The following is a 16,548-nucleotide window of genomic DNA, read 5'->3' as shown; positions in this document are numbered from 1 at the left end:
TACCTATGAATATTATAGTCCATTTCTACCAATAGATCCTCCTAAAGGTTACACACTGGACCTTTAAGGATAAGAAAATCCTCGTATTGAAAATTGAACGGTAACTCCAAGTGGCAATATCAAAGATTACACAGTGACAGACAATGTTTGCTGTCCGCAGTGGTCGATATACACGTAACTTTCATGCATGTATTATAAGAACTCATGGGGATGAAAACTGCTGTGCATAGGCCAAAAAAGATTTGTAGTTTCCAAGTTTGCTTCTGTGTTTTGCCAACAGCTTCACATGTGCATTAGTGTTTCTCCTGCTCCAGACTCTACATTGGGACCCATAATACTGGGACTAATAATTGACCCTGTTTGCAGTTCAGTTTTCAGTTTTACAGATTTCTCTTGTAAAATGATAGTCCATGGGGGGGGTACTTTTTTGTTGCAGTATCACAACTGACTACTGGGGCAAATTGGCAGCAAGGCTAAGTATCCAGCTCCTTTAATAAATCCCTGATAACTTTATACTCTCTGGAGTAGTATTAGTACAAAAGACACTTTTGTACAACCACACGTGCCACCGAATCAACCAGGATTATAACTTAAAATATGTCTCAGCAGAAAACAATGGGTGACGTCACAGCTGCTATGCCCATGTTCCTCTACAGACTATCTATTGTTAAATTGCCTTTAATTTTGAGATTGTGATTACAAATCGATATGAGGAGCAGACAGAATGACAAAGAATTTTTCAGCCTTGAAAGTAATAAGACAGATTTTACAAATGAGGCTGCAAATCCCAAACCCAATATTCAGCCCTCAGTGTATATTAGAATGAGTCCAAAATAATCAGTCTTCCCTCTCTTCTCTCTCAACAGATTTTTGATTTGCCTGTCATCCGCCACAGGCCTGTTCCTGCCTCCCCATGCTAAATGATCCACTGTCAAAAGCTAAGAAATCACACTCCAGTCGCAGCCACACGAGGCCCTGTCTGTTCTGGAAATACATTCCCACTTTTATCCGTTTACCCCAAACCTGCACAAGGCTGCTGAGCTTCACCGATTACATTACAGGATCACCTGTCAGGGTATACACCATCATTTGGAAATACAATAATAAATGCCATGTTGTCCTTGTATCATTATATGGTGACACTCTTTAGTGGATGCCACATCTGTTATTTTTGTCATTCTGGCAATCAGACAGGCTTGGTTCCTGATCCTTACTCTGCTCACTTTACCTCTCCATGTTGCCCTAGGGCAGGTGACTGATACTAAAAGTCTGTCTCTATAGCAACCAGCTGGGTTAAAAGACTCTATTTGTCTTTTTGCCTAGAAGTGACTTTTTTTTGCACACCGGGAAATGAAGCATATGTGTTCAAATGAAAATATTGTTGCGCCACAGACTTTTTATTATTCTAAAACGTATTATTCAGCAAACCCAACCTCAGCTGCACAAGGTAGAAAAAACTCATGCTCATGTTTATCTTAGAGCTTTTTCCACCTAAACACGTCCATCCATCTGATCAGGTACATAATCGCCTCATTATGACCTCCACTCTGCAGTGCAGCCCATCTGGTGTCTGTTCCTCTGTTGTCTCTGAGACTGACAGGAAGCACCTTATCACTTTCTCCTCCTGGAAGTGAGAAGAGACTGTCTAATCCCACCGCACTCACGCAGATTAACTGGGGCTTTTTAACCTTGTGGCGGTGTTAATCAGCCCTCTGCTCTTTGCCAGGCACAGATCAGCGTGTAATCCGTTTAACCACAGGGGCAGCCGGCCTCAGCCAAAACCCACTTAGGGCTCTCCTGCCAACCACCACCTGAGAGTCCGCCAACACCCGACACTGCCCTCCCTCGCCCCTCCAGAACATGTGCCAGTGTCAGTGGGCGCTGCCTCCTACAGGTTTAGCTTCACTCTTGCATGTGATTGCCACACAAGAGCACAATGTGCTTGTTGCTCAGAGCCACCTCCTTGTTTTCTTTTTACTAACGGTAACACTTTATAATAAGGGTACAAATCCTATACTATAATACTTAACCAATGATGATTTAATGTATGAATTATTGCAGGATGTATCCTGTTGATCACCACTAACAATCACTTTTTGTGATTAGCACACAAAACAAATTAGAGGAGAATGATCAGTCATCAACTGCTTTCAACAAAACAAACTCAATTTGGAAAAACAACAACAACAAAAAAATCTGTCCACTATGTTGTAAATGTAACAAAAAAATACCATTTGGTCCAATTTGTCTATTCTCATAGATTTTTTTCTATCAGAGAGGGAAAATGTAAGGTCCTGAAAGAAACTTTTATGTAAGAGGAATCCATCTAATTGGTCGCATATCAATTCATGCATTAAGTAACTGTGTATTAACATTCATTAACTGAAAATCTATAGTGTGAACTAAAAATAAAAATTTGCAGTGACTTGATCGTTTGTTAGTGGTGAACAACAGGAATTCATGAAACATCCTGCATTAATTCAAGCATTAAATTATCATGAGTCATTCATTAGTTAAGTATTACTAAGGTATATGTTTTACACCCTTCTTATAATGTATCACCAAACAGGCAGTCAAACATTATTAGGACAGACATTGTTTTTTTATATTGTGTTGGCTCTGTACTCTCCAGCACATTGGATTTGAAATGAAACAATGACTGTGACGGTAAGGTCCTGGTTCTTAGCTTTAATATGCAGATGTTTACATCCACATCAGAAGAGCAGTGTAAGGAATGTCGCTTGTCACTTGACTGTGCAGTTCCTCTTAGCTATATGAAGCGTTTTAGTTTCTTTCAGCTCATTGTTTTGGTTTTCCACCCCACAACGACCTTTTTTGATTCAGACCAGAAATAAAGCAGGAGGTTTTGGAAATGACACTGATACGTTATTTCGTATTTCGTAAGTTGATATGGCGAACTTGTTAGTAAGTTCAATTCAGTTGCCTACCCACACATCCAGCAGTTTTGGAGTGACATTATTATTCATTTGTAGTGTTTCCGGCCACCTGGCAAATGTACACCGATAAGCTATCACATACATTTTTCAGCAGTTTGAGCCACAGTTGCTCATCTGTTGGATCAAACCACACGGGCTTCGCTCCCCACGTGAATCAACGGGCCTTGACCGCCCGTTACCCTGTCTCCAGTTCACTTTCGCTTTTTCTTTCTTTTTTGATAGGTATTGACTACTGCAGACTAGGAACACCCCACAAGAGCTGCAGTTTTGGAGATGATCTGACCCCTAGCTTTTTTCACAAATGCTTCATCAGGTTTGTGTGTTAATTAGGGTTACAGGTTTGATACAGAGGATACAGATGATGCAACAGTATCAAAAGCTACATATTGTACTGAAATTAGAGGCAAATAACACCAAATATGGATGCAACTTCAAGTTTGGACCACTAACTTAAAACCCCTGTAACCTATTGAAATGTAAACCCACCAGTGTGCTGCAGTACAGAGACAAAAAAATGAAAAACATATCACTTCATATCTTCTGACTGCGCTGTACCATTAACAAATCAATTTTTTGCAGACAAATTCTGTGATGCTGATGCTCAAACCCAAACAAGTGGATGTGGCAAATGTGTGATGACAACTCGCCTTGTCAGCCTCATAGCAGAAATCCGTCATGTGGCCAAAAGCCACACTGAGAGCTGTCTAGCCCTGCCCAGTACCCAGCATGCCCCAGGGCACAGACAGAAGGAGCTACACTGTCTCCTGGGATCTGAAATAGGTCATGTCTGCTTTTCCTGGCTGCAACATGTAGTTATAACCATAAAATAAAAGGTAAAGACAAAAATATATACTTTAGATGTTAGCTGTTGCATGCTGTTTAGGCATTTTACAAGCATTATGTCGATATATACATACAATTTTGCATGTTAATAGATGTACTAGACAGATCAAACCCTTAATAAATTCTGTAGTGTACATACCCAAAAGGACATTGTGGTTTCAGAAAATACATATCTCCAATTTCTCAGGCTTTTGGCTGACTTTTGTTGACTTAATGGTGTACATATTTCCCTTTACTCTCCACAAGAATGAATATCACTGCTTTCTGTTGCCCAAGAATTTTTTGAGGACAGTCTGAAACGGTCCTGCCCTTTTGGTAGAGAAGCTTTGGAAATACATGAGGGTTATTTTTGTCAAAAAATGCTTGTCTTGTCAGAGCAGTTCACCAGTTGCTGCATCGGAGAGATGTAGTGCCTTGCTCAAGGACACTTCAGCAGGGTGCCAGTTGAAATGGTGTTCAATGGTCAGAATTACACTCTAAATGAATGATGATTTAAACTCTTCAATTACACATGTTAATGTTATTGAATAAAGCAATTGTATAGATCAACATTAACGCTGTTATTAACATTTAATGGATTTCTTTTGTTAAAGATGATTTTCTTTTCTTAAAAAGAATGAGTGTTTTCAAAAATATGACTAATCTCATCCATAACACTCCGAATTCATCCAGTAGTTAGATAAACTTGATACGTTATATAGTGACCGTCAACAACTCCTCATTCTGCATCTGTTACGCAGCTCTCCTCTGCTACACTGCAACAGCCACTGCAGCCTGGTTTTCTTTATAAAAAGTGTGCACACACAGATGGATGAGCATATTGCAGCACCACACTCAAACTTAAGCGTATTATCTGCATCTTTATGGATGGTGTGGCATGCTAATTTGAGAAACTGTCCTGCTGGTGTTTCCTTTAACAAGACACTGAATCCCTAAATATGTTACAGCTGCCTAAAACATTGTACTTCACTCCAAAATGGAGATTTATTGTAAATTTCAACAGCTGTTAGAAGAGACCTTAAAGATTTTTAATGATCGAGTATAAGTAAAATTCTTAAATAATCGTGATCATAAAAGAACCAAAACCATCCCAGACTGTGAGTTTCTAATTTATTGTTACTGATAACAAAAATGACATTTCCTTAGTCGGCCCAAATTTCAAATACAAACAACTGCTTAAATGTGCAAGTTTATATGTGTCTATATAACAGTAATTTCAGTGTAATAACCCTGTAATAGTCCCACCTAAAAACACTGCTTCTGGTTCTACAAATATCCCTACAAATATACTGTAGGTAACATAAAAAGGACAAAGCATATATCAAAGGGGATTTTTGACACAAACTCAAAACACAGATGAAGGTCAGCTTTGGGAATCGTAATATCTTGACACATTATCAGGCAATCTAGCTTCCTCATCCATCTAGTTGAACAAATTACGTGTATGTTACACAGATGAATGTCTCAGTGTTGAGATCATATCTGATTTCTCGAAGAAACCAGTTTACTCTTATTGCATGTAGAACACAGCCTTAATGTCAGAGCTTGAATACCCTTTCCCAATTAAAAAGTTTCACTTTTTGAGCAGAATTTGTAATGAGTTCCAAGATTTGAGAAGACCTTGATGTTTCTGAAAAATAAAATATACATGAGCATACATGTCTTTGCCTTCTTTTCAAACCTGTGCAGGAGCTCTGACAGTGTACCAGGATGTGAGAATTCCCCCTCAGGGACCAAAGAGGTTCAGAGAGAAACGCGCATCCCAACTCAAGCTGCCTGTAATCCAACTGCACAGACGTGAGGATGATACCAATGAATGAAACTGCAAGGAGGTATTAATTTTTCATTCAACCCTCAACAACAATAGACAATAGCATGCAGATAGCTCTGATGACAGTTAATACACACAACAAACATGCAGAGAATACCCTGAAAATACAGATTATAATATAAATATAAAACAAATAATGGCCAGCACAGTGCAGCTCCAATGACAGCAAAAAAAGTCCAATAATATAGTCTTATGGAAAAATGACCCTACTTCTCACTTGATTTATTAGCTTAGTGAACAGTTTCCTAATTAATTTATGATCTCAATCACTAATTTCACGTCTTCTCCATACAGCATGATGTTCATTTTGTAAATCATGGTCCCATTTAGCACAAGACAGACAATAAAGCAGGGTATGCTTTATGGTAGTAAGTAAGCACAGCTCAACTCACAGTATGTCACCATCGCTGGCTAAACAAAAACAAAAAAGAAAAAACATGGCAACAGCCATAATACCATAACACATCAATTTCCCTGAAGCTTATGCTAACTTTAACCATAACTACAACATCCCTTATCCCAATATTAACCACAACCATAATCTTAATCTTAATTAAAAACGTAACCCTAAAATTTAACAGCTGAAATTATGGAAACTGTTTTTTGTCACCAGATGGGGTTGAATTCGTGAACACACACACAAACACACCATTTTGTTTTGGGAGACCATTGTATACCTAACCCCAACACTTAAACTAAACTTAACTTAATAATTGCCCTAATATAACAGTAATCCACATCAACCTTCAGGAGACTCCAAATTTGTCCCCATATGGGAGCCGAGTCCCCACAATATAGAAAAGGACTGTGCTAAAGGTTTAAGAACATGCCATGAGCTTTAGAAAAGTGATAACAGGAGGGCACTATGACATTGCGATGAAATGTTAAGTGAAATGTTCATGTAGGTAAGGATAAAGGGGATATGAACATTTCCACATACCACACCAGTGGTTTTGCATACTTTACCCCATTACAAGTATCTTCTACTTAAGATCACAAGTAAAAAATGTGGAAACAATCCTGTTGTGCTTAGAATTTTATATATTTTGTGCCATTCCAGGCAGCCATTTCTTTCCATCTATTTCTGCACAACATAGCTTTGGCATTACAACTGAAATAGTCTTTAAATAATCTGTTCATAGATTTTCATATTATACAGAAAAAATGGAAACAAACAGAATAGCAGGTAAAATAAATAAGAAAATGTAAAACAGTAAATGCATTAAAAACTTGTATACACATATAAATAAAAGTATACATGGTTTGTTGTTGAAGAGGTAAAACTTGCAAACTTAAAGAAAGTTTTACTCCCATTCTACGCTAGAGTTATTAACCAACTCAGTATGAGTGTGCCTTATTTCAAATATATGACTTTGCAATACTCATTTACCTTACACTTTCGGCCATCCACTGTCTCCTCATCAAATTCTTCGCCAATGTGGAAGTTGATCTCGGTGGTGCGCACACTGGTGGATGTTTTGATGTAGAACTGTTCACCATCCTGACGGATCTCCACGTGGGGGTTGGAGGCTGCAGCCACAGCCACCTTCCTCAGCATGGTGTTAACTCCTGAGCAGGAACAATGCAGTGCCAGAACAACAAGAGGAAACGGTCAGCTTCACCATTTTAACAAGAATAAATTGTTGGGATGCTTCATTGTACAAATGTACAGGGATGTTTGAAGGTTGTTGATTATTAAGCAAGATTATTAAGCAAGATTTTTATGGCAGCTGAAAATGATTGATGATGATTGAACAACAATTATTGTTATTATACTTAATTACAGTAATGTCCATTATGATACTTCCTCACTTTATCAGAAATGCAGTATCTGTTCTAATTGGTTCACTAGTACAGGGTAAAGGATTTTGTGTTCATTAGAGGCCGACATTAAAGGACCTTCTTACTCCTCTGTGACTGAACAAGAGTCACAGATCGCTGAATGTCCCCAAAAAACTACTTTAATCATGAGCGACAGGTGTAAGAGACAGCAAAGAAATAGGCTAAAGGTTGATCTCTGCTAGGTAATGAAAAGCTGACACATGCAAGATAAAACATGCAAAAGTGGCGTCATCTTAGTAATGAGAATATAATTATGACTTTTTTTGTTACAACAAAATCAAATGTCCACGTGAGTGTGAACGTGAAAGACACAAATCAGCACAAAACTGACAAAGAAAGAGATGCGATCTTTGTCATTAGCCTCTTTTTGCTCTGTTGGTGCTAACATTTGTAGTAAAACATCTTCCAGTAGGTTCTGTTGTCTTTGCCTCCTGCCTTACCCCCGACCCCACCCAGATTTAGACCTCTCCATGCCCTCATGCCAGCTTCTATCAGACTCTGGACCTTAAATATAGAGGCACATGCTGGCTGCATGTCTGCTCGTATTTCGGTGTATGGGGAACATCTCCAAGCCTAGATTTTAACCAAGAATGACAGAAATGTATATGTTTCAGAGCAAAAACACAATAAATGCCCTGTGGCTTTGACAGAAACCTCCACTATTTCTCAAAACTGAGAGAAATTTGTGGAATTTTGGCACTGAAGTCTGTGTTAGGGATTACTCGGCCATGTCCAAGGAAAAAAGTGAACTCCCGAGGATGTTGGGTGCTGGATCTCCTTTTGTCTGGTGACTGTAAGAGTGGGGATCCTATGTGTGGCACTGCCCGGACAACACTTTGTCACGCCCAGTTTGACACTGCAAGGCCATCTGTCTTTATGTCCTGCCAAAGTCCTGGATCTTTTATTTTACTGGCCTCTCCTACCACCACAAAATAAAATAACAAATGAAAAGAAAGAATATTTTTGCATACCAGATCAATTAAATCCGTTTGTAAAACTTCAGCCCTAATTAGTTTTGAGAGATCCTTCTCACCCCAAACCCCACTACGGTGTTACTTGGTCAACACCCAGGCAAAAAAACATATTAATTTCACAGTTTATGCCCGACCCCACCCATGATCTGAGGGATCACGCCATGTGTTTTTATAACATTAAATATGTATGAGCTTCAGTGAGGAAAGCAGTCTGTCTCTTTTTTGAAATGTTCACAAAATATAATAATAAATGGACAATAAGCTTCAGCTTCTGGACAACCATAATTACAACAGTAAGGAGTTCATGTTCTTACAGAAACTTAGGAGAAGGTGGAGAGAGCTCACACAATTTCCTACTAACTGAACAAGGTTTCTGCTGATCCCAATGCTCAGATTTAAACTTCAGTTCCTAGTTTTCCTATCTTGGTAATATTTTTGCATTTCTTAACTTGAGTCCCTGTTAACTCAGACAAGTCTTTAAAAGAATCCACATTTGGCTAAGTAGTTAAATTGTACATAAAGTGTACAGTATTTTTACATTCTTTGATGAGGTGCAGACACACATGCCTGCTATCAATTACCAAACTGTGAGTCTGATCAATTCGTACAGCTCTGTTCACTCAGCAAGTTCCTCTGCTATCTGCACCCTGTATATAACAATCCCCTCCTACTGTCGGGAAACCCCAACTTATAATTATAAAGATGTTGATGGAAAGTGGCAGTCCTGGAATCCAAAGTACTTGCCCATCGCAGCTCTCCACTGACCATGCCCTTATGTAAGAGCAAACGAGTGATCTGCTCCGGCAGATGTAGTTAATGTGTTCATTAATGGATGTAGTGCTTAGCTCGGAGAGTGACAGATTTCTTCTTGGACAACAATTGGAGGGATAGTTGCCTTATGGACCTTAGGTTAAAGCTAGACATTGGAAGGAAAGATGTTGAATTTTTGGTGAAAATTCTTTTGTGAACCAAAATGAATCAAAACTGAACAATTTTACCAACTTTCAGATTAAATATGTTTTATTTGGGTCTTTGGATGATTTTTATGGCCTTAAAGAGAACTGCTGATTAAAGAATAAGATTGACATGAATCTAAATTTTTCATATTGTCAAAAATCCTATGAAAAGACCAAAACCAATAATGCATTAGTCTGTATCTTGATACTCTCTGTCTTCCTCACTCAGTCTGTACTACAAGCCCATTCATTCCTACTGAAGTCTTTAATAACAGGTCATACACTATTTCTTTTAAAGGTTTAGTAATGCCCTAAACCAGCTGGGCACTGTAGTTTTTTAGAAAATGTTACTCAGTTTAGAGTAAATAATGCGTTTCCTGGGGACTATTTAGAGCTGTGGATTAATACACATTTGGTATTTAGCAGGATGGTGTATTTAGGGTTGATTTTAAATAGACTAGAGTTCCCAGGTTCATCATAAAGCTCTATGGGACAGAGGAGCAATGTGAGCTACAGTACATCAGACTACAATGGCAATACTTGTTGGATAATTTCATGGTTGGGTTTGTTTTTTTGTTTTTAATTAGATTTGTGGACAATAAGAAATGTATGTACAATATCACCAGCCTTATCCTTTAAAATAATAAACTGAGCAGTAGTAGGGTGGGGTATTTATAGAGAGATTACAACCAGAGCCAAATATGCTCTCGACTTCTCTTTCATAAGCACTGTTAAGTGCTGAAGTGATGCACAAACAACTAGACTGTCAATTGTGCAAAACTGTTTCAACTTTTTCAACCAATTTGAGGTAAAACAGGGACCATTCATGTCCAAAAAGTTCTAATTGTAATTCAGTTTGGTGTCAGTAGTTCCAGGACAGTTGTTGAAGCAGCTCCACACACTCACATTGGGACTCGTCCCTAAAGATTTCTACATTATTCTAAGGACAAACAACCTTTTGCTGTGTCCTGTCTGTTTCAGCAGTCCCGGCGTGACGAAAAACACTGCAACACAATTGAATGACCCAGTTAAACTGGTCCAAATCTAAACCATCACAATCATCAGTTAAGACTAAGACGGGTGAGAAAGAATGAAAAAAGATAGGACACAAGAGAATAACACTGGGCTCCAGAGACCTCCCCTGGCATTGCTAATGCATGCCCTACTTAAATGCTTAACATGAATAATGTTGTGCCCCCCTCCTCTCTTCATGTAACAATACCACGTCTGTTTAGGCTGGAATTCAGCATCCAGTGCTTCATATCTCCTGTAAAGCCGAGGGATTTCCCTTCGGCAGCATCTCCCGGTAGATCTCTGCCTTCTTTTCCTAGGGAGCTTCTCTGAACAATACGATGTTGTTGGAAATCGGGAACCATTCTCAAAGAACAAGAAAAGCCTTTTTCTATATGGACATGATGGATAGTCAACCTCATGCAGGGATGTAGCTCAGGCTATTGAGGAGGGAGAGGAGAGAGGGGAAAGGAGACAGGAGAGGGCTTACCCAGGGCTTTGAGAAGTTCATCAAAATTCTCACTCTTCTTCATCTTCCAGGTGCCAGCAAAGTTAGGCATGTCTGCTTAGGCTGAGTGCAAGGGCTGCCGAAAGAACCTGTTCCACGTTCTGATGCCTCTCTCCCTCTCTCCTCTTTGACTCTTTCTCACCCTCCTCCTTCTTCCCTGTGCTCCTGTCTCCTCTGCTCTGGGCTCAACCTCCCGTACACACTCTCACACGCAAGTGTTTCTCTGGGTTTCCTTTATATATATATATATTTTTTTTTTCCTTCACACACTCTTGCTTCGTCGGTGCGTCTCAGAGTGCTGGCTGCAACCTTGTCTTTTGCTCCTTTATAGCTACTGTCTTTAATGGGAGTCAGAGGAGGTCCCTCCCCCTGAAAGCTCTGTCCCATTAATACCGTAGAAGAAGACTGTCTGCTTTCTCTGGGGAGTATAGTGACTAAAATTGTTCTTTTAGAGCATATTTATAGTGCTTCAGTTTGGCGATGACATGATTATGAATAGTTTTTTTATGTGGAGGTTGACTTTCTCTTGACATCTTTTGGCACGATGGTTTAAAAAGCTTTTTTTTTTTTTTTTTAAATCAAACCACTTTGTATACCATTCTTATTGCCCCCCCCCCAGGCTTTAACAAGGAATTATATATTTATTATTGTATTGTATTAATCATGTATTAATAATGTATTAGTCTGCACTCTTATGTAAAGTGGATACATGAGCCGCAGTGCTAATTAGCAGGTCGTGCTGTAAGATAACTACAGCTGAGGTGCCCTTGAGCAAGTGTTTCACCCTCAGACCACCCCAAGTGAGCTACATGACCAGAAACGAAAGATTATGAATATCAAAGTGTAACAAAGTGAAGCTGAGCATTGCTATAATCTGACAGTGGGACACATTAAGAGAGTCTCTCTCTTAATGTGTCCCACAGACCAGAGACAACAGATCAGGCTCAGTTACAGGTTTGTCTGCTGATTGCTGATAACTGTCAAATAAACATACTATACTGTTGTTGTGTTATTTTAATGTACTATATTATGTTAAGAAAGTATTCAGAAGGTGTTCAATTATCAGTGGCTTCTAGAAATTATAGATCTTAACAATTGAGTATGCATATTTTTACAGCTACGGTAAATGTGGGGGAAAAGGAAATATTGGGGGAAAGGGAAAATAACTTTAAGATGAAGTTGACCGTTATTACACCACTTACACCACATGGTATGTATGCATGCTTGTTTGCTGAGGATCAGCACCTAAAACACAACTGGTTAATGGTCAGACATTATATAATGCGCTTATCTAAATTTAAACACTTTACAATTCATTCTTTAAGAAGGTTGAAAAAAAGTGTAGTAGTTTCCAAAAGAGGAATTTAAATGACTCAAACCCTCTTAGAAAGAGACACCTCAGCTTAAAAGTTACTACTTTTTTATTCTCGATTAGTCATTTTTTCCATTGACACAGTCTGCCAAGACAAAATCCCATAATCAGGCTAGACCGATAATTTAAAAGCCATAAGAGGGAAAATGACAATTACATAAGGAGCTGACACTTTTAAAGACTTCTTACAGTTATATTTCATGTTGGTGTCATGCTTAAATGACAGAGCAGAGTCTCAGAGGTGCTTCTGTGCACCTAAGAAAGAGTATTAGTATTAGTAAAGTTAGTATTAGTAATATTATTATTATTGTTATTGTTTTGTGCAGGACAGGACAAAGCTTTTATTTTGTCATATCAAAGATAAAGACATCAGAAGTCCTGCTCTCCTTCCAGCATGCTGCAGCTGATGCCATTACATGAGGTTCATTACCCACCATCATTATTGCCCTGAAAATACGAATGAATCACTGGCTGAAAATAGCAGTTCTATGATCATTACTGCCTGCAGAACCAACAGAAGGAAAAATACACATGCCTGTCGGAGAAACCAAAGTCAAGGCTGCAAGAAAAGATCCAGATTTCAGATTTGGAATTTTTCCACCCTCACTAACATGTAAGAAAAAGTACAATAACATTACTGAAAAACAGCATTTGGATCAAGCATTTAAAAACTGAGAAAGAAGTTCTACAGGTGGTTCACATGCTCACAGAAAACAATTAATCTGGCCGTGAAACAGTCATCTTGAAAAAGGAACAGTTCAGAACCTGTTTAGCGTTTCCAGACAGTATGTTTTACTGTAAATGGAGAACAAAACAGCAGCGACTCTAAAGGTCCAGTGTGAAACATTTAGGAGGATCTATTGGCAGAAATTGAACATAATATTCATAGATGTGTTTTCTTTAGTGTATAATCACCTGAATATAGGAATCATTATGTTTTTTTTTTTTATCTTAGAAGGGGCCTTTTTTATCTGCATATGCTGTAGGTTGCCTAGTGTCCACCATGTTGAACCACCATGTTTCTATAGTCCAGAAGGGACAAACCATACACTTGCTCTAAAAAGCATTTTGGGTGCATTTCGCAGCCACCATTTCTTCTTTGCACTTAAGGGATGCTGAAGATTTCAATCTGTGAAAAAAAATCAGATTCTCTGGCTGCTCCTAGTACTCCTGATGGCATTTGTAAGAATGAAAACATCAGGTCAGAGCCAGGAAAGATAGTTGAGTGTTGAATCTCATTCTCAGGGATGCAAAGCGTCAGTATTTGATGCTCTGGGAATTAGACTGTCCTTATATCTACATACAACTACATTATTGTGTGTTTTAGTGAAGTTTTAACTGTTAATTAATTATATCCTAAACACTGAAAAATATTATTTACACGTTTACATTAAGAGACTGGACTTACAAGTGATCATTTTGGGGCTTTCTCCCTCTCTCTCTCTCTCTCTCTCTGCTGTATTTGCTTTCCTCAACTTGGAAATATTCTCTTGAAACTTTATCTTGACTGTTTTTTGAGGCTGCAGAGCTTAGAGTGCTGCGGCAGCAACTGTCAAAATATAAGAATATTATCTTCAGGCTCAGGTTTGCCTTTCTCTCTGCACCATAGAGGTTTTACTTGAAGCCATTATTACTGTAGTAAAGACAGGCCGCACATCCTAAAGTCTCATCTAAAGTCAAATGCTGATCATGTTTTGGTTTTCTGGGTACCTTAAACACTTAATCAAACAACTGGGAATATTACAGGATAATTACAGTTCTGTCTTCTCTGTCTTACCGTAGTCCCTGAAAATTAATTAATTAATTAATTAATTAATGATTATAAACCTATTTCATTATTTCATTTAAACCAACAACATTTGCTTGTTGTTTATACTTGTTGACTGGATTCTTCGCTGTCATCAAGTGTTGTTGCCATGCCCATTTGATTCTCCCTCACACCCATCAAACTGACTTATTCTATATAATATATATATAATAATAATAATAATAATAATAATAATAATAATAATATATTCTATATATATTACCATAATAACTATTAACAGCTTTATTAAATCAAACGTATATTAAATGAATGCGTTGCAAGGTTTTTAAAATAAACAAAACGAATAGTTTCAAATAGAGTATCTTGTTCACCTCTAGTAGCTTGGTCCAGTCGCTGTAGAGGCGCATTTCCACCACGGTTCCGCTGGTGGCGGTAGTGAGTCCCGTACGTCATCCGCCAACTGTTTTGTAACAAAAGAAGAAGACCGAAACCGGAAGTTACGACAAATGTTGTCATGGCGTCTCACATGTAAATCACCGAGCTTCAGACATTGAATAAAACATCTTATTTGGAGATTTAAAGGTACGTGGGTGTACATTTAACGATATAACGAATGAATAACCTGCCAATACAGGAAGTGAGCTAAAACGGATGATCAGCTGATAATCTGGAAACTGTTAAAAGCGAAAACTGCACTTTGTTTCAACTGCTGCAATAACTACTGCTGCTGCTCAGAGCCGAGGGACTGCAGCAGCATCCATCTGTAGATCCACACACATACGGGGTTGTTGGTGTTACACAGAGCTTGTTCTTCATCCGTCTGTTCTCCCGGTAACTGTACAGCTGCACACTGTTATACTGAATCTCTCTCTTACACACATTCATGTTGTGTTTCAGGTTAAAAGAATCTAGCTGGCTCTCAGAGGGAAAACAATGAGCACACAAGTAAGCATCACATTTAAATGGCCTCATATTTCCGCTCAATGTTGACCTCATTTTGTTTGTTTTCTTGGTGAAAGATGAACTGTAAGCTTGTGCTTTGATTTCAGTACAGCATCCTTTTCAAGCAGGAGCACGGTGAGTACCATAATGGGTCAACTGATCTCACTGTATAACTATAAATCACATCGATACTGACTTGAATTGACAGTTATTTTAGTCTGCAATCAACAATAGAGACAATAAACTATATATAAAAAATCAAGGCAGTCATTAGGGCAATGCCACAGTTGAAAACAACCACGATCATGACAGAAATAAAGGTTCAAGCTACAGCTTATTATTATAATATATCAACTGAAGAAAGAAAGATAATTGTTGATGTTATTTTGTACCCTGTCATACTATGACACAGCTTTCTGGTCAGCTCTCAGCTCTTTTCCTGTCTTTTCTGTTTGTTGTTGGTTGTTAATAAGGTGAGTAATTGCAAGAAGGATAAAGTATATGGTAGTGATAATATATTAAACTGTAAAGACTACTTTCTACCATCAGTTATTGTCTGTACAGCCACATCAGGATTCACTTATTCCTCTTTGCCATAGAGCTCCATTATTACTTAAGTTATTCCCATGATCTGTTTTTAAAGATATACATGTTCAGTAGAAACAAATGGGCCTGCAGCTCAGAACCACAGACAGAGGAGGGAAGTCAGAGATTATTCAGAGTCATAGTCATTGTTTTTTGTGTCGTCAAGAACAAAAATATAGAGTAATTCCAGACTTATCTTTTAAAAAGAATCAGCCATCAGTCTGGCTTATTTATACGGACACAGAGTTTCAACCTGTGCTTGTTTCCTCTCAGCACACGATGACGCTATCTGGACAGCAGCGTGGGGTAAAAGTGAGGCGGATGGGACGGAAACTATTGTCACTGGCTCTCTAGATGATATGGTGAAAGTCTGGAAATGGTGAGTGTGTTTTTTAACAATACTCCTCGTGACGATACCACTTAATTCTGACATTTGTCAATTGTCTTGCTGATGTTGTTTTCTTGCCCAATATTGTATTTATTTTTTCTTCTTTCCTAACTATCATTAGTTGTTTTACCGATTTATTTATTATGTTTTAAAAAAATATATTTTTAATAGAAAACAAAAATCATCAGTATGATTGAAGAAACAGTGAAATGATTATGTACAAAAATAGACAAATATAATAAATTCATATTTTATACCAAAAGGGGTTTGAGACATCTATATTTTTAAAGACTATATAAAAAAATAATAAAATAAAACACTGTCATCGATCATATGCACAGTCATTCTCAGGGACTTCAGAGATTTAGAGTCTTTAGTCTGAAGTTCACTTCAAAACAGCTCTCCATAAGAAGTTCTGTAAGAATTAAAGTGACACATCTGGAAATCCAGTTAACTGAGTTTGACTGTTGGCAGCGAGGGTATTGATTATAACCACTGAGGGTATTGATTATAACCACTGAGGGTATTGATTATAACCACTGAGGGTATTGATTATAACTACTGAGGGTAT

The 16,548-nt window shown here is 38.1% G+C and overlaps 2 protein-coding genes across 2 annotated transcripts in view; one reads left to right on the top strand and one right to left on the bottom strand.

Annotated features, from left to right (window-relative positions):
- The window catches only part of crabp1a (cellular retinoic acid binding protein 1a), a gene marked incomplete at its 5' end in the record, with an annotated part of 18,992 nt that extends 7,811 nt beyond the window's left edge, over positions 1–11,181 (bottom strand). Inside the window, 2 exon segments of the mRNA XM_035665195.1 lie at positions 7,022–7,200; positions 10,905–11,181. Of these exon segments, the coding sequence (XP_035521088.1) occupies positions 7,022–7,200; positions 10,905–10,974 (249 nt within the window).
- A 3,365-nt stretch (positions 11,182–14,546) lies between these two features.
- Positions 14,547–16,548, top strand: part of wdr61 (WD repeat domain 61) — a 7,612-nt gene continuing 5,610 nt past the window's right edge. Inside the window, exons 1-4 of the mRNA XM_035664683.1 lie at positions 14,547–14,644; positions 14,960–15,007; positions 15,112–15,139; positions 15,863–15,968. Coding sequence (XP_035520576.1) covers positions 14,996–15,007; positions 15,112–15,139; positions 15,863–15,968 — 146 coding nt within the window. The 5' untranslated portion in view covers positions 14,547–14,644; positions 14,960–14,995. The remainder of the gene's footprint in view (positions 14,645–14,959; positions 15,008–15,111; positions 15,140–15,862; positions 15,969–16,548) is intronic.

The sequence above is a fragment of the Morone saxatilis genome, unplaced genomic scaffold (assembly GCF_004916995.1).
Source record: "Morone saxatilis isolate NCDOM2014 unplaced genomic scaffold, NCSU_SB_2.0 Contig2, whole genome shotgun sequence".
Taxonomy (NCBI): domain Eukaryota; kingdom Metazoa; phylum Chordata; class Actinopteri; family Moronidae; genus Morone; species Morone saxatilis.
This window is presented reverse-complemented; position numbering and strand designations above follow the sequence as displayed.